The 27,765-nt window shown below is 45.4% G+C and overlaps 1 protein-coding gene across 2 annotated transcripts in view; it reads right to left on the reverse strand.

Moving 5' to 3' along the window:
• Positions 1-2,629: 2,629 nt before the first annotated feature.
• The window catches only part of CD38 (CD38 molecule), a 57,197-nt gene continuing 32,061 nt past the window's right edge, over positions 2,630-27,765 (reverse strand). The window contains exons 2-8 of one of the 2 annotated variants that reach the window (XM_023253287.2): positions 20,276-20,405; positions 17,377-17,512; positions 11,789-11,874; positions 8,175-8,248; positions 6,381-6,473; positions 5,956-6,042; positions 2,630-2,948 (exon numbers count right to left, since the gene is read on the reverse strand). In XM_023253287.2, the coding sequence (XP_023109055.2) occupies positions 2,885-2,948; positions 5,956-6,042; positions 6,381-6,473; positions 8,175-8,248; positions 11,789-11,874; positions 17,377-17,512; positions 20,276-20,405 (670 nt within the window). In that variant the 3' untranslated portion in view covers positions 2,630-2,884. The other variant, XM_023253288.2, reaches the window with a different exon arrangement.

The raw sequence follows: 27,765 nt of genomic DNA on the forward strand, positions 1-27,765 counted from the left end.
GTAAAGAATGAGACTATGAGCAGTAAGAAACTCAGTTGAAGATGTCACTTATAAGAAGAGGGATAAGGAGGATCTATTTATGTATGTGGACCAGAAAGTCCCTAGGGCTAGAGACGGCTGTATGGTCAGTGGCAAAGATACCCAAAGTTGGAACTGCAGACAGACAGGAAGCAGGGATGGGCATCATGGGAATGAAGATACAGAGATGGTATACAAGGAAAAAATTCCCCAGCTGCCTCTTCTTAGTCTCCCCCAGCTTTGAACTTGAACACTCAAATGAGTCTTCTTGGGGGAAGCCTCTCACGAACTGACTGCTACTCTATCTGTTTCATCTAGAAGGGGACATAGCAAAATTTTTCTGACACTTCAGGGGATATCCTGGTGAAGAAGGAAAGTACATTCGAGAGCCCAGAAATCAGCAAGCATACCCATCAGTAAGGCAAAGAGAGTCCTGAGAGGAAAACAGCCAGGTCACCCAGGGGATTAGCAGGGACCTATCACTGAAGACATGCTGCAGGTGGAGTTCATTGAATCCTGGGGCAAGCCTGAGTCTTAATCAGAACTGGTCCTGAGCACCCATTTTCATGTCCAGCCCAAAATGAAAGCCCATAGGATGTGCCTATGTGGACACGGGGGCCAGCAAAGATCCGTGGACTGCCCACAGTGGCTGTAACTACCATGGCTCCTGAAAGACACTGGACTGCCACCCAGGGGCTGGCAGAAAGTGGTCAAACTTGGTGGAGTGCTTGCTTACACACAAGGCACCGTGAAAGACTGTCGACTGTTGTCATCTTTTAGTCCTCACCACACCTTCATGGGGGTAAATTATAATCCTTGTTTGAGTGGCAAGGAAGCCAAAGTTCAAAGTTAGGTATTTTATTCAAGATAACAGAGCGACACCAAAATATGAACCCAGAAACTCCTGCCTCCAAAATTCATGCTGTTTTCAATAAGTTTAATGGGTTCCCTGAAAGACCTTCAAATTAGTTTATTCTTCATTCAACAATTCTACATAAAAAAAAGAAAGGAAGAAAGAAAGGAAGGAAGGAAGAAAAGAAGAAAGAAAGAAAGAAAGAAGAAAGAAAAAAAGAGAAAGAAAGAAAGAAAGAAAGAAAGAAAGAAAGAAAGAAAGAAAAGAAAACCTAGAAAATCTCCTGATGTTTGAAAATTAAGCAACACATTTCTAAATAACAATTAAAGTAGAAAATATGTTTTAATTGAATAATAATAAAAAGAGACACATGAAAACTTAAGATCTGCAAAAGCAGCACTGAGAAGATTTATAGTACTAACTGATGAATAAGAAAAGAAAGTGTGCTGAAAATCAGTGATTGTCTTAAGCTTCTATCTTAAGAAGCTGAATAAAGTGGGGCGCCTGGGTGGCTCAGTTGGTTAAGCATCCAACTTTGGCTCAGGTCATGATCTCATGGTTCATGAGTTTGCGTCAAGCTCTGTGCTGTCAGTAGGGAGCCTGCTTGTTATTCACTCACTCCCTCTCTCTCTCTGCCTCTCCCCTGCTCTCTCTCTCACTTTCTCTCTTTCAAACATAAATATGTAAACATTAAAAAGAAAGAAGCTGAATAAAGAAGCCCAAGGAAATTAGAAAGAACTTTTATATCCCTAATAATAAAGAGAAGAGTGAAAAACAATTAAATAGAAAGAGAAAACAAAGCTAAAGGTCAGTTCTTTGGAAGAGTAATAAAAGTGATAAATCCTCAAGCACAACTAATCAGGAAAGAAAGGGACAACAAATTGCCAGTATCGGAAACAAACATATGTTTTAATTGCCTATTATATAGGTAAGACACTGAGGAGGAGGAGGAGGAGGAGAAAGAGGAGAAAAATGTATTTGTTTTGAAGCCATCCATAAAAATTGTAATTCAGATTCTATTATATTCAATTTAAACTCACATGCATTTATTAGAGAAGAACATAAAGCATGTCTTTATAGGCCTAGAAAGAAAGCACATATTTTGGAGTCAGACAGAGCTGAGCTGAAATGAAGCCTCCACCTTGAACTAAATGTATGACTTTAGGCATATTATATAACCTCTCTGAACTTCCACTTCCAGTCTACCAAATGGAAGATGATAATACCAACCTCACAAGACTGTTGGAAGAGTGGGAGGTAAAACACATGGGTGGCTTCTATCCTACAGAATTCTTTCCCCAACATGACCCATAACCATGGCATTTATACTTTAACAATGTGTAGAAAGTATACAAAATAAGATCCTGAGACAAGGTCATTCATTCAGAAATGTATCATTTCTGAGAAGTGTCGGTATTTACCTTCCCTTAATTACCTGTATCAATAAGAAAGCTTTAGGGTGGTCATCTTCAAAACAAAGGCCATTACCAGGGCACCTGGGTGGCTCAGTCAGTTAAGCAGCCAACTTTGGCTCAGGTCATGATCTCACAGTTCGTGAGTTCAAGCCCCACGTTGGGCTCTGTGCTGACAGCTCAGAGCCTGGAGCCCGCTTCGGATTCTGTGTCTCCCTCTCTCTCTCTGCCCCTTCCCCACTCATGCTCTGTCCTCTCTCCCTCTCTCAAAAATAAATAAACATTTAAAAAAGGCCGCTACCAACATATAAACAACATAAAAGCACGTATGAAAATTAAAAGGAAATAATTTAACATAAAATTTTCGTTTTAATTTCATACCATAATTTTTTCATGAGTATTAGAAAGTCAAGGTAAAAACTATTCCAATAACATAAGTTATTTTTAAACTTTGGGGGAAAGGCTCCCAGCTCTAGTGTTGGCATCATGACAGAAGATCCCCCCCAAGTCCTCAGCTTCCCAGCAGTAGCGTGTCTCCTGAGTTGCCCATGCTGATGCAGACCACAAGACTCAAAGATCTGAAACCACCATGCCGATCGGCTCATATCTTAGATCTGCAAGATGAATGGTCAGGATATTTCACACATTGAAGAAACCTGATAGGCCTATGACAAGAGAGAGGGGAAAAAACAAAAACAAAAACAGGAGATCAAGAGGCAGTACAATATATCTATGGTTCAATTCCCCAGTGCACATAGCCTCTTCATTAGCAACAAAAGAATACATGAACCACTCGGCCTCCAAACAATTTCCTCTCCTGCGGTGACAACACAGAGAAAGGTCAAGTCCAGGAGTGAACAACTTAAAGCGTGGCCCAATCTGGTTTCATGTCACTTGTAAAGCCAGAGAAATAAATACTGAGAAGGTATGTTTGATGACAATGTGTGGAGATGAAAACAAATGTCTGGCTCTAACGTGTCACAAGTACGTGCTATGAATGTCGGCTGATGACCAGAAACAACAGAGGCAGCAGCCTGAGATGAGGGCTCTCCAATGTTTTCTGTTGATTTGCTTTCTTCTCTCCAGAAGCTTCCTGAGAGAGGATTGAGCCCCAGGGTCAGAGATAGAGAGAGGGTAAAGGCCCTCTGGAGGAAGGCTGGTGGCCATCAGCAGGAAGACCGCACACCCTTTGCACAGAACAAATGCTAGAGAAGAATCTAGCCAGTGAGGGTCTCTCAGTTTCATGAAAATGAGATAACAAATCAATAGGGTCCAGTGGGAGTGGCTGGTCTATGGAGAAGAGTGGAGAGTGAGGATTGTGGTTCATTAAAGTGTAGCTGAACCTGATTTTGTTAAATGTGAGTCAAGAAAGGGAGAAATCCTTAGAGGCAGCAACCAGCACCCCTGGGCTTCTGGGATGGGCCATCTCAGGCTTGTCTCTAGCCAACTATCATGACCAGCTGGACACAGTGGCTCCAATCCTCGCCAATATGGTAACCTGGAATCCTCCACGTGAATAGATTCTGGGGGGGGGGGGGGGGGGAAGTGTCCTTTTCCTTAAGGAGATACTGCCATGGAAAAGAAATCCTTCTAAGACCTGAGAAGGTGGCTAAGATTCTGAAGCCACCTTTGCTTTATACTAAATGAGGAGAACAGGAATACGTTCCTTAACTAGTTTTTAATTTGGGGAAACTCAATTTTGGAAAAGAAGTAGCAATTACGCTGTTAAGATGATCTCTCTCCATAAATATGAAAATATTCATATCCAGTGTTCCAATAAAATGGACACACTTTGGATATGTTGGACAACATGCTGATGGATAGACACAGAGTATATTTTGAAGTAACTTACAGGGAGTAGTGCACCCTTTAGGTTCTTAAAAAATATGCCACAAGGGGGCACTAACCAGAAAAACACGCTGACATTTTTCCAGTAATCCAAAAAAGTACTGTTCACCTTCTGTTGATTCCACTGGTTAAAACATGAAGAAATCCTGTAGAATCCTGAAGAAAACGTGAAGAAATCCTGTACATATTTCATCAGGACTGTGAGTGTGTGCATGCAGAAAAAAGGAAAAGGACGTGAAGGGGACGCAGCCAAAGGTTAATAGTATTTGTCCCCAGGTGGGATTTATAAAGGGGTAACAGCAGAAGCCACAGGAAGTCTGATCTATATAAATGTATTCACACCTCTGTTTGCCTATTAAACAATCACACCAGAACAGCTGGACAAAAGTTGGCTAAATTGGAAGGTATGTCTGAGATGGAGTGATTTCAACTTCAGGATATGTCGATACGCATGATATTCACTGTAGGAGGCTCCTGTGGGGACAAGCAGCTTTCTTGAAAAGCCACAGAACTCTTACCATACAAGGGGCCCCGAGGAGCAGGTAATTTAAAGAATCATGCTGAATATATTACAGCCTCATGGTTGGAGAAAAGGACCAGTGACTTCAAATATGACCCCCAAGTTTAAGGTCACATGAGCTGAGGCTCCGCATGACAGGTGTTGGCTTACAAATCACTTCCTTTGATGTTGGCCACTTTGATGTGGGCCAAGTCCAGATGGAAGGTAGGCTTTTGCATCTTCCCAGGTAGAGAACGAGTGAGCTCAACTGGAGCCTGCAGTAGGCATGAATGAGGCTGACTGATGGCCATTAATACAGGAAAGGGGAATAATTAAAATGAGGGGGGAGGGGAGAAGGATGTTGAGGATAGTTGAGGATGAGACCCAGGTACATCCCCCAATCTTCTCCCAGGTCTTTAGCGTCCCATTTTCCCGACACAACACATCTTTGAGTAACTCAGACGGGTCAGATGTCTGCAATGTTTCTTTTACCGTTGTTCTTGTCCCTTTGTTCTGATTGTTTTCCCATCCGACTGTGGTGGAAAGTGTGTGTTCTTCCCAGAGAGCAGTTTCCAGAGAGCAGCCAGCTGACTGAGGGGGAATTCAGGTCATTTTGAGACAAAAGCCCTCAGTGAATGTTCTTGGAATCTGTCCTTCTGCCTTTCTGCTAGGGTTGGTGGGAGAAGGTGGTGACAGAAGGAGACAGGAAAAGGGTTCTCGGGTCCCAACCTCTGTGTTCTCTGAGAATTTTTTACTCTCTGCATCAGTCTTATTGTAAGCCGTCACTTATGGGAAAATCTCCAAAGATGCTTCTGGAAGGAGTCCCTGCTTAGAAATGAGTGAGGGTCCCAGTTTAGATAGCAGAGTTGCTGATGACTTTAAAAATATATACCTCTCTGTAATTTTAAACTTTTCCCTAATAAACACATATTACTGGTAAAAAAAAAAAATTAAGATTTTGCATTTTCTAATTTATGAAAGATAAAGTTTGGTAGACTTCCATGTGGCAACTTACCAAGAGTCAGGCATCTATGCTGAGATCCAACGAAAGAAACTTCACATGCAAAATACTGCCATGTCACAAAGGTTGTACAAAATCTTTGCATTTGACAAAACATGCTTTTGTTCCCCTGCAAGTCAGCAGGTTTGCACCCCTGTGTCAGGCCTCTCATGTGGGAAGCCAGGAAAAGGTCATCATCCCAGATCACCATCAAGGCCCGAGAGGGGCTCCCACTGCCCTCCTGGCTCAGAAGAGGCTGAGGAAAGGGGGAAAAAATGCCTATAGATGGCAAGACAGCCATTTCTTTTTTCCAGAAGTCAATTACCTGTAATTATTCTCGCAGGTAAATGTAATATTCCTTTTGCTTAGAATCAGTTTCAGATTTTTAATGGAGGCATGCGAACACGAGTCACTGGGAAAGAAAGAAAAAAAGAGTTAAATGACAAGGTCTTGCAACCATTTCCTGAGTCTCTCGGTTTCTTCTAGGTAGCAAGCCCTGGGCAAGCTCCTGGGAAAAGTGAAAGCAGAAGTTGCTTTTAAGAGCTCACAGGCCAGCAGGGGAGCCGAAGGTGTGAACCACATACTTATTGTGGGGATGAAATGGAGAGGTTGTTGCGATGGGCCGAATGCTGAGCCCATCATTTCCTGAGCCAACCTGTTCTCAATGCATTCTTGTGACTGTGGCTTTTTCCCTGGACTGATTCCTAAGATAACCCTGAGAATGTACACGCACAACGTAGTAACATATACCTGGAAATATTTCTGATGTCCTGCATCACCCAGGCCTGTAGCGTATGAACCTTCTCTGGATGCAAATTAAAGACTTCCACACGTGCAAAAGTGCTAAGGTAAGAAGAGGCAGAGAACATCGTTAACCCCAAACGGAATCGTTCAGCCAACCACAGGCCTCGTCAAAAACCAGGCAGGAACCACTGGACCGAGCCTGCGTTGTGGGATTGACCCATGATTTGCACTAGAAACGGCCATTCTCATTCATCGTGACCCTCGCTGAACAGGATTCTCAAAATAAGATTCTTCATCGGGACATTGATGATGATTCTTCAAGTACTTGCTCTTCAAAGAGGAGCCTCCCACCAACCTCCTGAGCATCGTCTGGGACCTAGTTAGACCTAGAGAATCTCAGCCCACCAGCACCCGCTGAATCAGAATCCGCAGCCGAACAGTCCCCAGACGACCCACACTCAGTGAGGCTCCAGACGCACTCCTCTGAGAGCCCCGGATGCCCTGCTCTGACCCCAGTCCTAAACTCTTCTCCACTGGTCTCGGACAGCTGCCACTCTTGCGGCAAGAACTTGGACCCCGAATATCAGATTACGAAATCCCGGAATGTTGACGCTCTCACCCAAAAGCCTACAAGCTTGGGGTCAGAGGAAGACGATGGGGCGTCTGGGTGGCTCAGTCGGTTAAGTGTTCAACTCTTGATTTCGGCTCAGGTCATGATCTCACGGTTTGTGAGTTCAAGCCCTGTGTCGGGCTCCATTGACAGTACTGGGCATCCTTGGGATTCCCTCTCTCTCCCTCTTTCTCTGCCCCTCCCCGGCTCGTGCACATGCACGTGCTCTCCCTCTTTCAAAATAAATGAATAAACTAAAAAAAAAAAAACTCCAAAAAAAACCAGAAGAAGACAAAAAGACAGATGCCTCTTTGCAGAAGTCAATATCAAAAACCGGAGAGAAGGAAAATTAATTTGGGGTACCCAGGGTGCCAGGAGCACATCAATAGCCGCCCCTCCTCTCCATCCAGCCTTATTCAGAGGAAGAGTGACGAACAAAGTCTGGGAAAGTAGCCATGTGGTAAAAACTGTATAGAAAGAGGTCAGAGAGGGAAGGCATTGGTGTGGCCCAGTTCAGCGCTGCAGATTAAATGAGAGAGTAATAGCTGCGACTCACTGAGCCGTCTCTGTGTTGTGAGACACAGAGCTCAGCACTTTCCATACATTATCTCAGTTCATCTTCAAATCATCAACACCTCTGCAGGTGCATGCCACAGGGGCTCCCAGGGGTCACACAGGAAGACCAGAGCCCCTACTTTTAACACTATCATAAGTTAGGGGCAATGCCTATAGAGATAGTTAAGGGCCAAGAACCCAGCCCAGTAGTGGTTTGACTGCTCAACTATGATGCCCACTCTTCACAGGGGACAGAGGAGTCAAACCAGGCAGGTCTTCGTGGATGGAGAGGATTAAACAGGTGGGTGCGGGGAGGGGAGCCAGGCATGGGGGAACCCCATGAACAAAGGTGGGAAATGGGAGAGCTCAGAACACTGCACCAGGCCTCAGAAAGCCAAGAGGAGGGACTGGACACAGTGCAAGGGCCATGAGGACATTTAGAGGATTTTACGAAAAGGAGACACCAGACAAAAACACTGACTTAGACAAATCTCTCCGTGGAAAACAAACATTTTACCTTTTCGGCCCAAATCTTCAGTACTGACTTAACCATGAAAAGCATATTCTTCTAGGGGTGAAATATTTACCAGGAGGCTGTGCTAACACTTGCAAATAGGATGCAAAGAAACGAGTACCTTCTTTCATCAAAGGTGTTATGGACGGACCCATTGAGCAACACACGGACCACACCACAGGCATCTTCTGCAAACTTAAAAGGAAAAAGACAAGAAGCTGGCCATTCCTCAGCACGCAAATTTCATTGCCACACTCCAGCAGCTCCTTCCAAAATAACTCTCGGCTTTAGCTGGTGAAGGAGGGAGTAGCCTGTGTGTGTCTAGCTCAGTAATGCCAGGTGGATGTAATTTTCATCCCAAGCCATTGGCAGGATTCTGCTTCAGATGAGAACTCTGGAAGCAGATGCTCCCATCTGTGTTTGAACAATGAAGGTCAACATCATTGTCGACAGCGTCGTTAAATTGATGGCTCAGAAGTTGGAAGTCCAGGGAGTAAGAGAAATATTGCTGGAGGAGGAAGACAAAAGTGCTTTCTTGGTGCCATGCACTGTAGACGCTGCACATTTCCCTTAGGGAGAGCAGGGTTGACAATTCAGGGGCAAAGGAAAAGGGGACACAAAAAAAGGGGAAACTGAGGAGAGAAGGTGTCACAGGCCTGCACAGGTGCAAAGGGAAAGAGAGAATGAATGAACGAATATATCATTGAGCAGGGAGTTATTTCTTCATGCAATAAACGTTCAGCTGGAATCTTTGCCAGGTGCTGAAAAAACAAAACAAATGAAGTAAAACAATCTACGTGTTCTCTCCCAGAAGCACCCCCCACGCCCCTGGGACCAGCTCAGGTCCACGCCTGTATGATACTGTGCCAATGAGCTCATTGCGGGTTCAGTCGCCAGTAACGAGCACTCTTTGAGAGCTGTGACCTTGGCTGTCCTGCCTGTCACCACAGCCCTGGAGTCTTAGAGCTAGTGCATGGCACGGAATGGGCGCCCAGAGAAAATCTGTGGAGGGAAAAGACGGAAGGGGGAAGGGAGGGAAATGGAAGCAGGAAGTCCAAATACTCAGCGATGGAGATTAGGAAAGGAACAGAAAAAGCATCCCAGAGGCCAACAAAAGCTACGTCCAGCAGGACAGATAGGATCTCACCTGGTAAAGGCTGAGGCAGCTGCAAACAGAAAGGCCAAGGGGTCTGAGAAAACAGTAGTTTGGTGAAACCCTCAGTGCATGTGCAATTTGGGTAGAAAAGTGAGTTCAGGGCACCATGAATGCTTGGCCAAGGAATCTGGCCTTTATTCTGCAGGTGAGAAAACACCACTGAACAGTCTGAAACCAAATTATTAGAATCCAGCGCAGCTTCTGTTTTTCTACTCGGACAAAGTAGAAAGAGGCCCATTAGTACCAATCAAAGTGCTAAGTCAACAGAGTCCTTCCGGGGTGCCAAAAACTCGAGTCCCCACGAAATAAGCATTGGGTTAATTTGCCCCAAGGTCACATCACTTGGAAGCAAGGAAGCAGAGTGGGGATTCCAACCCCAAGCAGCTCTCTTTTGTCAGAAAAAGAAACAATCTTGGGGCACCTGGGTGGCTCAGTTGGTTGAGCATCTGACTTGAGCTCAGGTCATGATCTGGCAGTTCGTGGGTTCAAGCTCCGCATCCGGCTCTGTGCTGACAGCTCGGAGCCTGGAGCCTGCTTCGGATTCTGTGTCTTCCTCTCTCTCTGTCCCTCCCCTGATTGTGCTCTGTCTCTCTCAGTCTCTCAAAAATAAAGAAACATTAAAATTTTTTAAAAAGAAAGGATCTTGTCTGATAAAACAAGGTTGTCTATGCACATCTATGAGCATTTGGCCAACAGAAAGCTGCGGCCCCAGGGGATGGCAGGGCATCTTTGGTCACCTTCACCACTGTGCTCGCTCCTAGCTCCAAGTAGGTGCTTGACACATATGAAATGTGACAGGGGTGCCTGGGTGGCTCAATTGGTTGAGCGTCTGACTCTTGATTTCGGCTCAGGTCATGATCCCAGGGTCATGGATCCAGCCCCCTGTTGGGCTCTGCACTGAGTGTGGAGCCTGCTTAGGATTCTGTCTCTCTCAAGGTGCCTGGTGCCTTGTTCAGTTAAGCAATCAGTTCTTGATTTGAGCTCAGGTCACCATCTCATGGTTTCTGAGTTTGAGCCCTGCATCAGGATCTGCATTGTAGGCACAGAGCCTGCTTGGCAATCTTTGTCTTCCTTTCTCTCTCTCTCTCTCTCTTTCTCTCTCTCTCTGACTCTCTCTTTCTTTCTCAAAAATAAACTTAAAAAAAAAAAGGATTCTCTCTCTCCCTCGGCCCCTCTCCCACTCACACTCTCCCTCTAAAATAAAAAATTAAAATTAAAAAAAAAATAAAAGTTGTTCACAACAGCTGTCCCAAAACATATCAGCGAAGGAGAAAATAAATAGGAACGTTTCTCAGAAACAGCAAGCAAGCGAACATACAATAACAACAAACTCTACAGCGCCTGTGTATAATTATACAGCACTTAGTAGGTACTCAGCAAATATTTGTTAAAGGAATGCATTCTGAGTTAGCGAAGATAGTGCAGCAACCCCATGGGACAGGTATTATTCTCATCCCCATTTGGCAAGTGAGGAATCTGAAGGTCAGAACGGTTTAAAGAATCTGTCCAAGTTTAAATGGTCTCCTTACTTCAAATCCCAGACTAGCCCCTCGTCTCCACCATGCCAGACTTTACCAGAATCTCCTTAAGGGTGTGAGGCTTTCGACTCCACTACTTACTAGCCCAAGTGACCTCGGATGGGTCACCTAACCTCTGAGTCTTAGTGTCTTCACCTGTAACATGGGGATTTGCACCTTCCCACAGCACCTACTGTGAGGATCAAATGAGGAGACACAGGCAGAGCACCTGGTCCAGGACTTGGCATAAATAGGCACTCAACAAATGTGAGTTTCACTTGCCCCAGCTCCTCAGATGTCTACACTCAGTTCCAGAGAATTATAAATAGTATAGACTTACTTTCTCCCGTTTTCTCTCTTTTGGTTCTTTCTTTCCTCCTTTCTTTCCCATTTTCCTTAGTTTGCTTGCAAAGAAGCAACTTATAAGAAAAATAAGTATGTGCCAAGGCAGCTTACAGTGAAGTCAGAAATAGATAGCAGTGGGGAAGGGATGAGTCCTTCCTCGCCTGAATTCTGGCTTTGGAGTCAGACAATTTGGGATAAACTCCCAGATCTGCCACTTACTACGTACGTTTAGTAGACGGTTTATTTACCTGCACCTCTGTTTCGTTACCTAGAAAATGAGTATGATACTCACGCCACCCACTTCATAGGACTCTTCTGGGGGTGAAAGCTTTTAACCCACGTGAAGATGCCTGTATCTGGTGCACAGTAAGTGGTCTGTAAATGTTGATTATTCAGACTCTCCCAGGAATCTAAGATTGGCCAATGCCTAGATCAGAGGATTAAACCAAGCTGGAGGTTCCTGGCAGCCAAAGCCCAAAAATGGAAAAGAGCAAGGACTCGTCATCTAGAGCCTATGGGACCTCTATGAATGCCCTAAAATTATATGTGAAAGTATTCTGATATGTGCTTTGGTACCTTTTTTTCTCAAGGAAGAATCCTAAGCTTTTGTTCCTAAATGAGTCTGTGATCCAAAGAGAATGAACACCAACCACTGACTTGATGACCTCTTCAGTTCTTCGGTCGCCAAAATGCTAAAATTTCCCTTTTGGTACTTACCCGTTTGGACACAGTATTCCAGAATACAGAAACAGAGTTGTTGCTACAGTCTTTCCACCGGTCTGGACAAGATTGATAGTTCATTTCTAAAAGACATAGTTTTTAGAGAATAATTAAAGTAGGAAAGAAAGGGTATAATTAAAGTCCATTCCTCCCAGGCTGTTTGCTCACCGTGGAGCCATTTTCCAATGGCATGGCTGCCAAGATGGAAGACGGACAATGGACTCCTCTCGCCCCACTTTGACTAAATGCCCCTGAATCCCTTCCAAGTCCTTACCTTACCCTCCAAATCCCAGACAGGAACACAATGACAAGGTTTGAGTCATCATTCTGGGAAACTGCAGCTGAAGTTCATCTGACAGAGACAAGCCCTCGGCATTAGCCCCTCATCCAGGACAAACTAGAGCTCACGCTGGGCCCGCAGGAGCCACTCTTGCCAAATATCCCTCTGCCTCTTGCCAGCTCCCTTGTTGACAGCTTTCCTCCCCCTCCTGATGCAGTCTCCACATCCCCAGGCTCAGAGAGCCCCCGTGACCGTCTACACTCACTCTCCCCCATGGAGACAGGCTCAGGAGTTGGTGAGATACGGCACACGAGCACTTTGTTTCTGTGGCACCTCCCCCAAACGTATCTGCCTTAATGCACCAGCGTTTAAAAAAAATTTTTTGGAGGTATAATTGACACATAAAATTGTAAGATATGTATAAATTTTTTAACGTTTATTCATTTTTGAGAGGCAGAGACAGAGCGTGAGTGGGGGGGGGGGGGGAGAGAGAGAGAGAGAGAGAGAGAGAGAAAGAGAGAGACAAAATCCGAAGCAGGCTCTAGGCTCTGAGCTGTCAGCACAGAGCCTGACCAGGGCTCAGACTCACAAACCGTGAGATCATGAGCCACGCTGAAGTGGGACGCTTGACCAACTGAGCCACCCAGGTGCCCCCTAAAATTATAAGCCATTGAAAGTGTACAATGTGAGGATCGTACATAGAGACATACACATAGAGACATTGTGTAAAGATTCCCCCATGTGGAGTTAATGTAACACGTTCATCACCTCCCGCATTTACCTTTGTGTGTGTGAGCTGTGTGTTTGAGAACATTTAACTACTACTGTCTTAGCAAATTTCAATTAGATAATACAGTGTTAGCAACTCTAGTACATTAGAACCTCAGACCTTATTCACCTCATAACTGGAAGTCTGTACCCTCTTACCAACCTCTCCCTCATCCCACACCTCCTCCCAGCCCCTGGAAACCACTTTTCTGTTTCTAGGAGTTCGACTTTTTTTTTTTTTTGATTCCACATATAACTGATATCATGCAGTACTTGTCATGTGTCTGGCTTATTTCACTTTGCACAATGCCCTGAGATTTCTCCGTGTTGTTGCAAATGAGATTTCCTTTTTTAAAAAGAGAATGAATAATATTCCCTTGTGTCTGTTCGTGTGTATGTGTACATACTTCCTCTGTTTTATCCATTGCACTTGACGACACGCACAGTAATTGAGACTTAGGTCCCGAGGATAAAGAGATGAATTCGCTAGAAGCCCTCCTTTCAGAGACCACATGATCTAATACAACCAAATCAATGGGAGAAACATCAACCTGGGTTGGAGGGGGTATGCAGCACCATTTGGGAAGGCTGGTGCTGCACTAGGTTTTGCAGGAAGAATAGGAGTCTTCGGCCAGACCAGACAGAAAGGTGCTCTAGGCAGAGAGGACACATGCAAAGGCCCAACAGGTTTAGATTAGTACCACCAGAACAGACGGGTGAGGAGGGAATGATGGATGATAAGGCAAAAGAAAGACAGAGCCCAGACCATGCTAAGGAACTTAGACTTTATCCTAGAGGTGAAATGAGGTTTCAGGTCAAAGACAGAAACCATCCCACTGCGGTGGCCACCTGGAGGCCAACCCAGAGAGGTAAGGAGTGAGCAGTAAGAATCTTACAACAGTTCCACCCAGAAAGCAGGGTGTGTTCGAGTGCTGGACTCAGGCAGCAGAAACGGCGATAGAAAAGGCAAACACGTTGGTGACTGGATGCGGGACAGGAGGGCAGAGTGAGAATGAGGGCAGAATCTGCAGCCGTCTGACTTCAATTCTGAATTATCAAGCAGGCCGGGCAGGTGCATGACGAGAGGCCCTGGAACTTTCTTCTGTCCCAAAAGTCAGGCACGGGGCAGCAGTTTCCTCTGTGGATATGTGTACAGCTGACCCTAGAGAAGCAGCCGTCTTTCTACCTCCTCCTGTGATGAGTTAAATTTTGTCCCCTCAAAAGATATGTTAAAGACTTAACCCCTCAGTACCTGGGAACGTGACCTTGTTTGGAAAAAGGGTCTTTGCTGATATAATCGGTTAAGATGAGGTCATTAGTGTGGGTGGGTCCTAGTCCAATAGGAGTGGTATCTCTTTTTTTTTTTTTTAATGTTTATTTGTTTTTGAGATAGAGACAGAGTACGGGGGTGGGGGTGGGGGGCAGAAGCAGAGAGAGAGGGAGACACAGAATCCGAAGCAGGCTCCAGGCTCCGAGCAATCAGCACAGAGGCCAATGCAGGGCTCAGGCTTGTGAACCATGAGATCATGACCTGAGCCAAAGTCGGCATGCTGAACTGATTGAGTCACCCTGGCGCCCCGAGTGGTATCCTTTTTAGAAGGGGCAGTACATGCGTGGGGGTGCCTGTGTGGCTCACTTGGTTAAGCATCCGACTTTGGCTTATGTCATGATCTCATGGTTCCTGAATTGAAGCCCTGCATTAGGCTCTGTGCTGCCACCTCGGAGCCTGGAGCCTGCTTCGGATTCTGGTCTCCCTCTCTCTCTGCCCCACCCCTAGCCGAGCTCGTGCACACACACTCTCTTCCTCTCTCTCTCTCTCTCTCTCTCTCTAAGAATAAGCAATAAAAGGGGGGGGGGAGTATGCTTTAAAAATAAAATCACACAAATAAAAAAGGAAACATTTCCATGCACAGATGTAAATAATTACTAAATTATCATTCACAATTAAATTTGCATCATCTCTCAACAGGGGCAAAAATGTTGATGATAATGGAACGAACACACATTTTGTACGGCTCTCCAAAGGTGCTACTGTTCATAGGTTTTCAAGAGCTCAAACTTTTTCGTCTTCACAATGACATCTGAGAAGTGCCCTGGGCTTTCACTTCCTCTTTCCACACATGGATGTCTCCCCCTTGCTACCTTCCATGATGCAAACATACCATTAAATAAAATTTTAAAGTCAAGAGTTAAAAGAAAGGAAGGAAGTTTTACAACAAAGTAAGAGAAATTAAATTAAGTACATTAAAAAAGCAGAATTTGCCATATTTCTGGGTGGAAAGACTCTGGATTAAAGACTGATTTTAAAATTACAAAAATAAAGATACTACATAAAAAAATATGGAAGATTCCCCGATCTAGACAGAAGAAAATCTAACCTCGACTTGAAGCCCAGCAGCCAAATAGGAAAGGGTGGTCAGATTCACTGCCTTTCTGCACAACAGAAGACAGAATACAAACAGCATTAAAAGAAAAATACAAACTGGCAAAAATAGGCTTTCCACCAGTATGCCAGAGAAGAGATGAGATGACACACAGTTAAGACACAAGGGCTCCAGCCAGGAAACCTGGGTTCGCTCCCAGCCCTGCCACTTACTAACTCAGGGAGTTAGTGCTCAGGGAGCACTTACTAACGGGAAAATCATATAACAGCCCTCAGCCTCAAGCTTCTCATCTGTAAAATAGGATCATCACGGGACCTCCTGGGGCTGTAAGGAAGGACTCACTGAGTGGGTACTCACATAGCATGTAGCACAAAGCCTGGGATTTTGTAAGTACCCAATAAGTACTAGCTACTACTATTAATTTATATAGAACTAACAAAAATAGTCAAGATATATGAACAGGCATCCAATAAAAATCATCAAGATATATGAACAGCCAGTTTATAAAAGAAATAGAAATATCTACCATGAAATATATGAACACGATTGGCCTTGCAACCAAAGAGGTGAAAAATAAGCCGAGGTATTATTTCTTTATCAAATTGGCAAGAGCATTTTCATAAGTGCAAACATCCAGTGTTGGCAAGGGTATGGGTGAATAAGTAATGTCACAGATTCTGATGAGAGTATAAATGGTGACCTCCTTTTGAATGACAAATATATCTGTTTCTACCACAGTGTATTCAGCACCGAAATCTCATTTGTAGAAACGTATCTTTCCAAAGTGCTTCCACAAGCACGCAGCTGTACGTGAGCCCTGGGTGTGTGCCAGTGTGGGTGTGTGTAAGCATGTGAGTGTCTGTTGTGCACAGAAGCAACAGTTGCTAAGCAACAACATCTAAAAACAACCTAAATGTCCATCAACTGGAGATTGGGTTAAATAAATTATGGTAACATCCCCAGAGGAGATACATGAGGGCTTTTGAAAAAATATGGCTGTAATTTCTATCTACTAATTCTAAACGAATAAAGCAAAGTTGCAGATTGTGTATGCGTACGTTTTAACACATGTGTTTATGTGAGCACGGGGCCATGTGTGGAAGGATTCTTACCGAACTGTTGACGACAGTCCCCTTCGGGAAATAGCATGGAAATGGAGGACTGGAGAAGGTACAAGGTGACCTTCACTCTTTTTAAACACTTCTGTACTTGGCAAATAGGCATGCAGCCTTTTTATAATTGGAAATAATGTAAACCTGGGAAGAAGAAGCTACCATAATAAGTTTTTTTAAAACAGTCAAAAGCAATAAAAATAAGAACAAAATAATATAAATGGGGCATCTGGGTGGCTCAGTCAGGTAAGGGTCGAACTTGGCTCAGGTCATGATCTTGTGCTCCGGTCTGTGAGTTCACGTCGGGCTCTGTGCAGTCAGCTCAGAGCCCAGAGCCTGCCCAGAGGGATCCTGTGTCTCCCTCTCTCTCTCTGCCCCTCCCCTGCTCCCCCTCTGTCTCTCTCTCTCCTTCCCTCTCTCTCCCAAAAATAAATAAACATTAAAAAAAAAAAGAATAAAACAACATAAAGTAAAAATATCCATCGTATAAATAAAAAGAGAAAGAAAAACACAAAGAAGTGAAAACGGGCTCGATAGAATTTTCTGGGTAGAAAGCACCTCCCCACAGTGAGGCATTCTGGGTCTTTCTGGGCAAGATAAGGCGACCTCTGAACAATGACAGCAGAGCCATGCACTGGCCTGAGACGCAGAGGAGCCCATCCACCTGCTGCCGTGGCCATTCCGTGGAACAAGGGCTGTGGCCTGGCTCCCTCTCAGGCCTCAGCCTGCTCTGCTATTCTCTAGTCCCGAATAATGCCCTCACAGAGAGCAAACACCTCCAGTTCAGAAGCAGGCTACCCTTGCTCTCAGAGTGGGCAGATCAGGGAACACAGACGGGCCCAACCTCGCAAATCAGTTTTTTTCTAGAACGCTGAGTTGATCTAAGGAATGCTATTTTACGGGAACCTGAATGATCGCTAAGTGTGTAGGTGGCATCAGGGCAGGTACCTGTGGCTCCTCCCACCACACCGATGCCCCTGGCAGAGCCCAGGGCTCCTTCACCCTGCACTCCCTGCAATGCCAAACAGCCCAGACCCTCACCAGGAGAGCCTGGGTCTCCACACCACCTGAGGCCGTCCGCCATGTAGCCCAGCAGTGTGTTCTCCAGGGTGAACAACTCCCGCTGGACCCATGCGTATTCGTGCACCAGCTCATTTGTTTTGCTCCAAAGGAGGGTCTAGGAAAGAAAAACACAACCTGTTATGGAGAGCAATTCAGTGAGTCAAAAAACAAAAACAAAAACAAAACCCACATCTTCTTAAATGAGAGAAAAATAGAAAAGACCAGAGTAAAACCCCTAGAGTAAAAGTGAGCATTGCTGAGTGCATCACTGTGTTCTGTGTCCATGGGTGGAGGGTGTGTGTGTGTGTGTGTGTGTGTGCGTTTTCTAGGTCACATTATTATTTTTGGTGGCAGTGAAAAAAAGTCTGAAAGCCACGGATGAGAATCTTACAATAAACACAGAACTAGAGCACATCTGGAGGAGACATTAGGAAATTCCTAAAGTCATCTGCAAAACAATTGTGTCTATGTGCTATTTTCTGGGAGAAGTGCTCTTGGGTTCTTAAAGGGCTCCAGGACCCTGTTTCCTTCCCCAAATCTTTCCTATTCCCACAAAGAAAAAAGAGAGAAAGAAAAGAACAAATACAGTGAATTTTTTAAGGGACCCTTGTAAAGGTCAAATACCAGAACAATCTTCAGCCCATGGATCTATTCCCTTTTTTTTTTTTTTTTAGTTTTAAATTAATTTTTTTTAATTTTTACTTATTTAATTTACATCCGAGTTAGCACACAGTGCAACAATTTCAGGAGTAGATTCCTTAATGCCCTTAACACATTTAGCCCCTCCCCCTTCCCACAACCCCTCCAGTAACACTCTATTTGTTCTCCATATTTAAGAATCTCTTAATGCTTTTGTCTCCCTCCTTGTTTCTCTATTCTTTTTGCTCCCCTTCCCTTATGTTCTTCTGTTTCATATCTTAAAGTCCTCGTATGAGTGAAGTGCTATGATATTTGTCTTTCTCTGACTAATTTCACTTAGCATCACACCCTCCAGTTCCATCCACATAGTTGCAAATGGCACCTTCTTTTTTTTTTTTTTAAGTTTATCTCTTTATTTTGTGAGGGGGTGAGGGGCAGAGAGAGAGAGAAGGAGAGAGAGAATCACAAGCAGACTCCACACTGTCAGCACAGAACCCAACTCGGGTTCTATCTCATGGATCATGTGATCATGACCTGAGCCAAAATCCAGAGTCGGAGGCTCAACCTACTGAGCCACCCAGGTGCCCCTCTACTCCTTCCGGATAGGAGGGCGTGGTTTGAAGCGTGGGCCCCAGAGGCACGTGCCCTGTGAAACCAGCGTCACTACTTACAGCTGCCTGACCCTGGGCAGCCAGAGCATCACTAAGCCTCACTTTCCCCATCTGTAAAATGGTATCGATAGTGACTGTAAGGAACCCGAGATGTGAGATGAAATGAGACAAGTGCAAATAAAAAGTGCTTAGTCCCGGGTCTGTTGCGGAGTTAGGGATCCTTGGGGTTATTTGCCAAGCAGCTCTTCTGTACGGGCCCCGTGTCGGTGCACCTGGCCGGCTCTCTGGAATAACCCTAGCTCTCCACCGAGGGGATGAGAGGCTATAATAGGTGCCTGGCTCGGAGGCTACACAAAGATGATTTGGGGTGCACTGAATTTTCACCTTAAATGCTGACTTGAGGAAAGATGTACGCCATTCCACACTTGTTCCAGTACAGTCTATGTATAAACCCCAGGCCCCTCTGGCTCCAAATCCCAGGCTACCAACATTTCAACTGGTCACTTTCAAGGCCACCAAACGTGAGCAGTCACTGACCGCCTAACCTCACCAAGTCTCAGTGTTCTCACCGGTAAAATGGGGGGTGTTGACTCTTGACTTGTTTATTCTGCAGGGTGGCTATGAATTATCATCATCATCGTCAGAGGTCAAGGGAGAGTTTCGCAGTTATATAAAGTTGGGTCCTTTTTGTTTGGGTTGGTTGGGTTTCCCATAGGTTTGCTTTGTCTGCTTTTTGGTCACATCTCCTTCCTCTTTCCCTGTCCCTGGTTCTCTCTTAATTTTCTTCCTCAGATGTCCCAAACCCAGATGATATCCAGGTGCCGCAAAATCTCCACAGACGCCATCTCGGCCAACCACACATACACCCTAACCTCCAGATTTTCCTCCTCCCTCATCCTGGCCAAAATTTGGTCCTGTAGTCTCTTCCTTTGGCTTGTATCCTGTTTTGTTTTGTTGGGTTTTTTTTAATGTTTATTTATTTTTGAGAGAGACAGAGACAGAATGTGAGCAGGGCAGAGGCAGAGAGAAAGGGAGACAGAATCCGGAGCAGGCTCCAGGCTCTGAGCAAGCTGTCAGCACAGAGCCCGACGCAGGGCTCGAACTCACAAACCGCGAGATCATGACCTGAGCCGAAGTTGGACGCTTAACCAACTGAGCCACCCAGGTACCCCCTGTTTTTTGTTTTGTTTTGTTTTTTTCAGTTTATTTATTTTGAGAGAAAGAGTGCACACACAAGTAAGGAGCAGAGAGAGAGAGGAAGTGAGAGAATCCCAAGCTGACAGCACAGAGCCTGATGCGGGGCTCAATCTCATGAACCCTGAGATCACGACCTGAGCTGAGATCGAGAGTTGGATGTTTAGCTGACTGAGCCACCCAGGCACCCTTTTTTATCCTCAGTTTTAAAAATCAATAATTCAGGGTGCCTGGGTGGCTCAGTCAGTTAAGCATCTGACTTTGACTCATGATCTCACAGTTCATGAGTCTGGGCCCCACATCAGGGGCTGTCAGCACAGAGCCCACCTCAGATCCTCTGTCCCCCCCCCCCCCCCGCCCCTCCCCTGCTGGTTCTCTAAATAAATAAATAAATAAATAAACTTTAAAAAAAATCAATAACTCTATCCCGTTACCTTGTCACAAGGTACAGTTTGATTCGTCAGCTCCATCAAAGGCTGATAGTCCTGTTCCGTGCTGCTGCAAGGATCCTTAGAAAGAAACGCATCTGTGAATGCCTTCCCTATCTTTTGGCAATCTTTATGTCTGTGAGACAAAACACGGAAAACAAAACAAAACATGAAAGGTTAGGTTTTGAACATAATTACCTGGGCGTGTGTCATCTAGGAAGCACGGGCTGCATGCCTAGAACTTCACGCACATCCGGACAGCATTTTTTAAGAGATGACCGTTATCCTCCCCACCCTGCAACGTCCCTGCCTCTCCCAGAGCTGCTTCTCCCGTTAGAGACACAGACAGTAATCAAACAAGCAAATAAGTTAACAAAATCAGTACGGACTATTCCAAGTATTCAGAAAATCAAGGGGTGGGGGGGGTGGGGGGGGGCGACAGCAGAACACAATGACCAGGTTAGGGAGGCTGGTCAGGACAGGTGTCCCTGAGAGATCATTTAAGCTAAGACTGAATGATGAGAAGGAGAACATTCCAGACAGAGGCTACTACAAGGACAAAGGCCCTGAAGCACACAGCATAGCTGCCACGGAAAGGAATAAGGAAAAGAGTGGTAAGAAATCAGGTCAGAAAAATAATCAGGCGGTAGATCACTTAGGTCTTTTGGGCCAAAGAAATGATTTCAAATTTTACTCTAATTACTGGCAAGCCATCGGATCGTTTTAAGCATGAGAGCGGTCTCATCTGATTTTTTTTTTTTTTTTTTTTTTTTTTTTTTTTGAGCCACCACTAGAAAATTCTGAGCTGGCCCTACAGATAGAAGTCTCTGAAATAGAATTCGGACTCCTCGTCCCCTCCAGACAGCCCCCAACCATGAGGAGGCAGGTGGGTGGGGAAGAGTGGAGGGAGGAAGGATGGGGGCACAGAGAGGGACTAAGAAAACAGCAGCTGAGGGGCGCCTGGGTGGCGCAGTTGGTTAAGCGTCCGACTTCAGCCAGGTCACGATCTCGCGCTCCGTGAGTTCGAGCCCCGCGTCAGGCTCTGGGCTGATGGCTCAGAGCCTGGAGCCTGTTTCCGATTCTGTGTCTCCCTCTCTCTCTGCCCCTCCCCCGTTCATGCTCTGTCTCTCTCTGTTCCAAAAATAAATAAACGTTGAAAAAAAAATTAAAAAAAAAAAAAAAAGAAAACAGCAGCTGGAATCCCTTGTGTTCCTGTTAGCAGGTGCACAGAAACCCATCATTTCCTCGGGACAAAGACGTGGGTCTCCCCTGGGAGCACTCAGGTATCACGATCGGGATAAACCCTAACCTTTGAGGGCTTAAATAAAACACATGGTAAATCCTTTCGGAACACTGCCCAGTACAGAATAAAGGTTCACTCCACATCAGCAATAATATTTCCTGTCTTTCTTTTCGGGCCCCTTGCTCAGACCTTGCTGGCTGTGAGCAGTCATCTGCAGCCCACAGAGGCAGGCGTGGCCCATTTAACTCCTGGGCCAACTTAGGAATGGGGCTCATCCTCACAGGGCCGGGAAGGGCACACAGAGTTAGTAGGTCCTGCACTTGGGGTGGTGAGAACACCCGGCCCCTTGGGGTCAGATTAGGATGCAAACCCAACCCAGAGGGTAACAGTACTGCCCATCCCCTTGTCCGCAGGCAACATGATTGTCTCCTTGATCTTCCACTCGTAGTAAGAATCAGCCTGTAAAATGTAATGGCTTTGATATGCAAAAGCCACAGGACAGAGTTCCAGATCAGTCATCCAGTAGCTGGGTGGGCTGAGGCAATAATAATAATAATAATAATTTCGTAGTAGTAGTAGTAATAAACAATAACAACAAAAGGTAGCATTTATTGGGGGCTTAATATATATTGCACATACATATCTCATCTAACCTATCATTTCTCTGAGCAAATGTATCAATATTTGATTCAACTTAGTAAGACCTAAAATTGCAGGGACGCAGCGAAGAATTTTGTTTCTTGCTCATATCTCAAGCTCAAGGCCAGTATCTGGGATTTCTATGACATTGCACATATCAGAGACCCATCTGCTCAGTCCAAAATGGCGACTTCAGTTCCAGCCATCATGACTACATTCCAGCCAACAGGAAAGATTAAGGAAAAGAAAGAGGAAGAGAAAGAAGGAAGAGGAGGGGAAAGCAGCAGCAGCAGTGGGCACGTGGGCTGCTTCTTAAGGACAGGCTCTTAGAAGATGTTCTATTTGCTGTCATCTCATTTGCTAAGATGTTATCACAGGCCACACCTAGCTGCAAAGGAAGGCGAGAAGCGCAATCTTTCACCTTGACGGCCATTGCAGATCTAAAATCACTACTTCAGTTCTAGAGAAGAAAGGGCCTTGGTCACAGGGAGATCCTACCGTTGTCCCATTGTACTGATGAGGAAACTTGAAGGCTGCAAAGTTATAGAACCGGTCAGAGGTCACAGGATGAGTGAGTGGGAAAGCTGGGACAGGTCCCAAGTCTGTGTGACCCTGAAGGTCAGGCTCCCACCACCCTACGACAGCATTGCCTTGGAAGGCAGGCTAGAAAAGCGCTCCAGCCTCAGTTTCCCCATCCGTGAAAGGGAGCTAATATCACTTCACTCATGGGAGGTTCGAGAGAATCCGATGAGCTCACACACAACACCTGCAGCCTTCATGGAGGGCTCTTTCAAGCCGAGATCCCTCTACTCCCCAATCTGCACAGGACATTTCAACTGCCTCATGGCTTGCCTTCCAAAGCTGGGCCAGGAAACCATTATCCATCTGGGTTTCTCCATACGCTGCACATTTCAAAGAAAACAGGTTATTGCATTATGTACTTCGATGTCAATCAAAATGTATGGGGCACCATCATGGCAAGTTTAGAGAAAAAGTGTTTGGTGGCTATGTCACTTTGGGGGATCATGTTTTACTTCCACTAATTTAATTCAGCGGCCTTCTCAAAAATGTCCTGTTCCGGATTCCAACTCCCTCATACAATTCTTCTACCAGCATCTGCAGAACTTGAGGCAGACAAAGGCTGGAGGGGGAGAGATGTCTCCCTGAGATGAAGAGCAAGAGAATTTTCCACTACAAAAAAAAAAAATCTGGCAGGAAAGAGAAATGAATGTGCACCGAGAACCCACTGTTTACCAGATGTTTTTATGAACATGTTATGTAATCACCAAAGACTTGATGGAGCCTCTGGGAGAACTCACGTACCTCTAAAATTATTTTTATGTTTCTTAGGTACGTAGACCCCCAGCTCAGGAGACACTACCTTCTGGGCTCAAGGATCCCCACGTTGATAATAATTTAACGGAGCTCCTTGTCTAGAAGGAGCAGAGTTCTAGAACATAAGCTGAAACAGACGTGAGAGGAGTTCATGATTTAACTGCCTTCCCTTTCTCTGTCTCAGAGACCACAGCCTCCTTGTGTCCACAACTGAGAGAAAATGAGGAGGAACAATCAGAAGTCTGGGGTCAAGCTTTATGAAGCTACTTTTTTTTTAATGTATTATTTCTTTATTTTGAGAGATAGGGAGAACACAAGCACAGGGAGGCACAGAGAGAGAGGGAGGGAGAAAATCCCAAGCAGGGTCCGAGTCTCAGCACGGATCCCAACATGGGGCTCGATCTCACGACCTTGAGATCATGACCTGAGCTGAAATCAAGAGTCAGATGCTTAAGTGACTGAGCCCCCCAGGAGCCCCTGAAGTTTCTTTTTATCCTTAAACTCAAAAGTAAACATTGCACCCTGGATGTGCCAGGCACCATTTTGATCGGCATAAATACATATATAGAATTAAAAAGGCATTGGGACGGCACTGTAGGGAGGTGTCTGCAGTAGTCATTTATAGATGGCAATGCAGAAAGGAGCCTCAAGTTCATTAGTGTGGCTTCTTTGCAAGAATCCCCCGTGTTCATGTTTGTTCCCCTGGGTAGAGCACCGTTCCATCAGATCAAATGATAGCCAAGCCAAGCTGCTCTGAGTAAATTGGCCGGTTATAAGACACAGATGGCCTCAGGAACGTCTGTGTCCAACAGAGATGGAGGTGCGCCTCCGACTGAAGAGGCAGCATGGGGGGCCCCTGGGTGGCTCAGTCCGTTGAGCGGATGACTTCACCTCAGGTCACGATCTCACCGCTCATGGGTTCGAGCCCCACGTCGGGCTCCGCGCTCACAGCTTGAAGCCTGGAGGCGGCTTCAGGTTCTGTCTCCGTCTCTCTGCTCCTCCCCTGCTGACATTCTGTTGATCTCTCTCTCTCTCAAATATAAGATAAAAACAACATAAAAAAATTGAAGAAGCAGCATGGAAGGAATAAGAGCCATTTCTGGAAGTTGTTTTTTGTTTTTTTTTGTTTTTTTTTGGTTTTTTTTTTTTTTTTTGCATTAAAAATGGCTCTCCATTCCAAAATGGTGCTGCTTCCAGGCAGACCTACTGCCAGGGATAGAGACTGTGAGCCCCAGGGCTATTCCCAAGAGCTGTCTGTACCCGGATCAGACTGTGGGAAGTCATCGGGTCCTGTGGCTCTCAGCTCTGGCCACACTTAACCATCACCCGAGAGCTTCGGAAAAGACCGACTCCAGGCCAACCAAGTCAGAATGGCAAAGGTGGAAAGAGTAGAACTGAGAATTTTTCCGAAGCCTCCCCTTGCCCCTTCCTCCCAGAGGAACTACACTGCCACTTTCTGTCTCAGTGAGTTTGACTACCGTGGGTACTTGTCTTTCCATCACTGGCTGATTTCACTTAGCGCAATGTCCTCACAGCTTACCCATGTTGTAGCAGGTGTCAGAATCCCCTGCCCTTTCAAAGGCTCAACAACATTCCACTGTAGGCTTACACCTCATTCTGGGTATCCGTTTACCCACCGTGGACACTTGGGCTGCTTCATCACCCACTCTTTCCTTCCACAAATACTTCCCGGGGTCCTACCGAGAGCCTCCCACCAGGCACAGAGCTATCCTCAAGGCACTCAGATGATGGTTGAGGGCAGAGAAAGACCAGAACTAATTACAATCAAAGCACCGGTGACTTTTGCCCAAGGCACTAAAACTTGAAAACTCAATAAATAGTGGAACATTTTCTAATTCTCTACTACAGAGGATAGGCACGGGATTTAAAACCACACAACAAAAACAAAAACTCCTTGATGAAATGTTAAGCAGTCTTCTTTTTTGAAAATGATTTTTCTTTGTGGGCTCCCCGGTTGTTGTGGCGTGCAAAATCTATCTATATTTGTAACCGCCCGGGGTTTCTATGTGCCCCCTTTCTGGCTTCGCTGCCTTTGATGGGTTCCAGAGATTAGAGATGTGTAGCCAACAGAAGGGAATGGCGTCAAAAGGTGTCTCTGCTCAGTGGAAAACAAAGCAGCCTTCGAACAACGTATTTCTACAGAGCTTGGAATCACTTGGGGGATGTTTATTTTATGGTAAGTGATGAAAGAAGACCTCACCTTCTAGAAAACAGGAAAAAGATGCACACCAAACTGGTAATTGGGGTTGTCTCTTGGAAGAAAAATAAAGGCAAATTTCCACTTTCACCTCATAGTTTTCTGTATTGTTGGTTTACAATAAAAATGGATTATCCAAGGGGTGCCTGGGTGGCTCAGTCGGTTGAGCGACCGACTTCGGCTCAGGTCATGATCTCACAGTTTGTGAGGTCGAGCCCCGCGTCGGGCTCTGTGCTGACAGCTCAGAGCCTGGAGCCTGCTTCGGATTCTGTGTCTCCCTCTCTCTCTGCCACTCCCCCTCTCAGGCTCTGTCCCTCTCTGTCTCAGAAATAAATAAACATTAAAAGAAAAAAATTTAACAATGGATTATCCAAGCCAGCCAAAAAGGGGGGAAGGGGAGTTCAATTTTTTTAAATGAAGATATAGCAAAATCACAACCAATTTTTTAAAACTGAAAGAAAAAGAAACCACGGCAATCAAACCATGTTTGTTTGTTTGTTTGTTTATTTTTTGAGAGAGAGAAATAGAGAGCAAGCGGGGGAGGGGCAGAGAGAGAGGGAGACAGACATCCCAAGCAGGCTCCGTGCTGTCAGCACAGAGCCGGATGAAGGGCTCAAACCCACAAACCGTGAGATCATGACATGAGCAGAAGTCAAGAGTCAGACGCTCAGTCAACTGAGCCACCCAGGTGCCCCTCAAACCATGTTTTAAACTAGTTATACCTGGTGAGGAGTATAAGGTTGCCTTGTAATCGTCCCATCTTATACTTTGACTTTTCCTACAATAAACATATATTACAATAGCGATCATAACAAAACTTTTATTTTCTCTTAGAGTAGCCTGAGCAATTAGACCAAACACTTGAGAATCATGGGAAGCTTAGGACTTGGGTTTAAAGAAAACATACCACCTTAGGAATTCCTGTATCCAGCAGAGACAGAAGAGGATCTCTACTCCGTCACCACCCATCATTTCTGTGCCCTCCCTCACGCCTGCTAGCTACAAAGTGTCTTTTCTATCCCTCATCCTGCTAAAAACAATAGCATGTAATCAGGCAAGACGCCCTGGCCCCACCACTCAAGGCCCAGTGATGTGATATATGAGGAGGGGTAGGGGTTAGGGCCACAGACTTTCTCCAGTGGAACTGTCTCCCCTTTAAAGACTTTCTTGCATCCTCAAGCAAGACTGGGTTGTCAAATCACTCCTCATCACAGATCATACTCAGAGTCAGACTTGATGAATCATATCAAGGAGACAAGTCATTGAGAGGCTCAGTCAAAGGAAGGGAGGGAGGGATGCCACTTCCTATATCGCCCCTGGTGTCCTGCCTGCCTTCCTGCATGAGACATGCTTTCTGGCCCAGAATCATGGATAATACCATGAAGTGACCTTTTGGGTTCTGTAGGGTTCGTTACACAACGAGAAGGATTAAAAGGATGAAATATCTCCATTTTATTACCCAGAGAGTTCCACTGCTTACATGACTTTCCAGGGAATCATGCCTCACAGATGATGAATCAATTTTCTCTAAGTCATCTTTAACCAAGGACGTCCTGTTAAGGGGATTCACGACATAGGCCGCTTCGTTCTAGCAAATGGCGTTAGTCTATCTACCTGGAGGTCCAGTTGACCAGACCATTAGCCCACTCGCTTGCCTTCTTTCTTCCCCTCAGGATCATCCCTTCTTCCAAAATTAAGTAAAGCCATCACAGCCCAGCTGCTGTAGTTCCTTCCTCCTGGGGACCCAGAGAGAACAAGGTTATATATGGAGATGTTGGCGATGAAAAAGAGAATTGCGTTGGCCTGGTGTTCTCCTGTTGAACATAATTCAAGGGCACCTGACATCAAACATCTCTGTGACCCTGAGACTGTGATGTCAACAGACAATATCCACAACACACACACACACATGCACACACACACACAGACCAAATACCCTTGTATCGTAGTAAATATCAGTGACTGCTCCCTCTTTACCAATGACAGCTTTGGCTTTGCTTCATGCTTGCAGCCTGGCAGACCCTATCACAGAATGACCCCCTTGCCCTGTGCTCCCTGGCA

The sequence above is a fragment of the Felis catus genome, chromosome B1, assembly GCF_018350175.1.
Source record: "Felis catus isolate Fca126 chromosome B1, F.catus_Fca126_mat1.0, whole genome shotgun sequence".
Classification (NCBI taxonomy): domain Eukaryota; kingdom Metazoa; phylum Chordata; class Mammalia; order Carnivora; family Felidae; genus Felis; species Felis catus.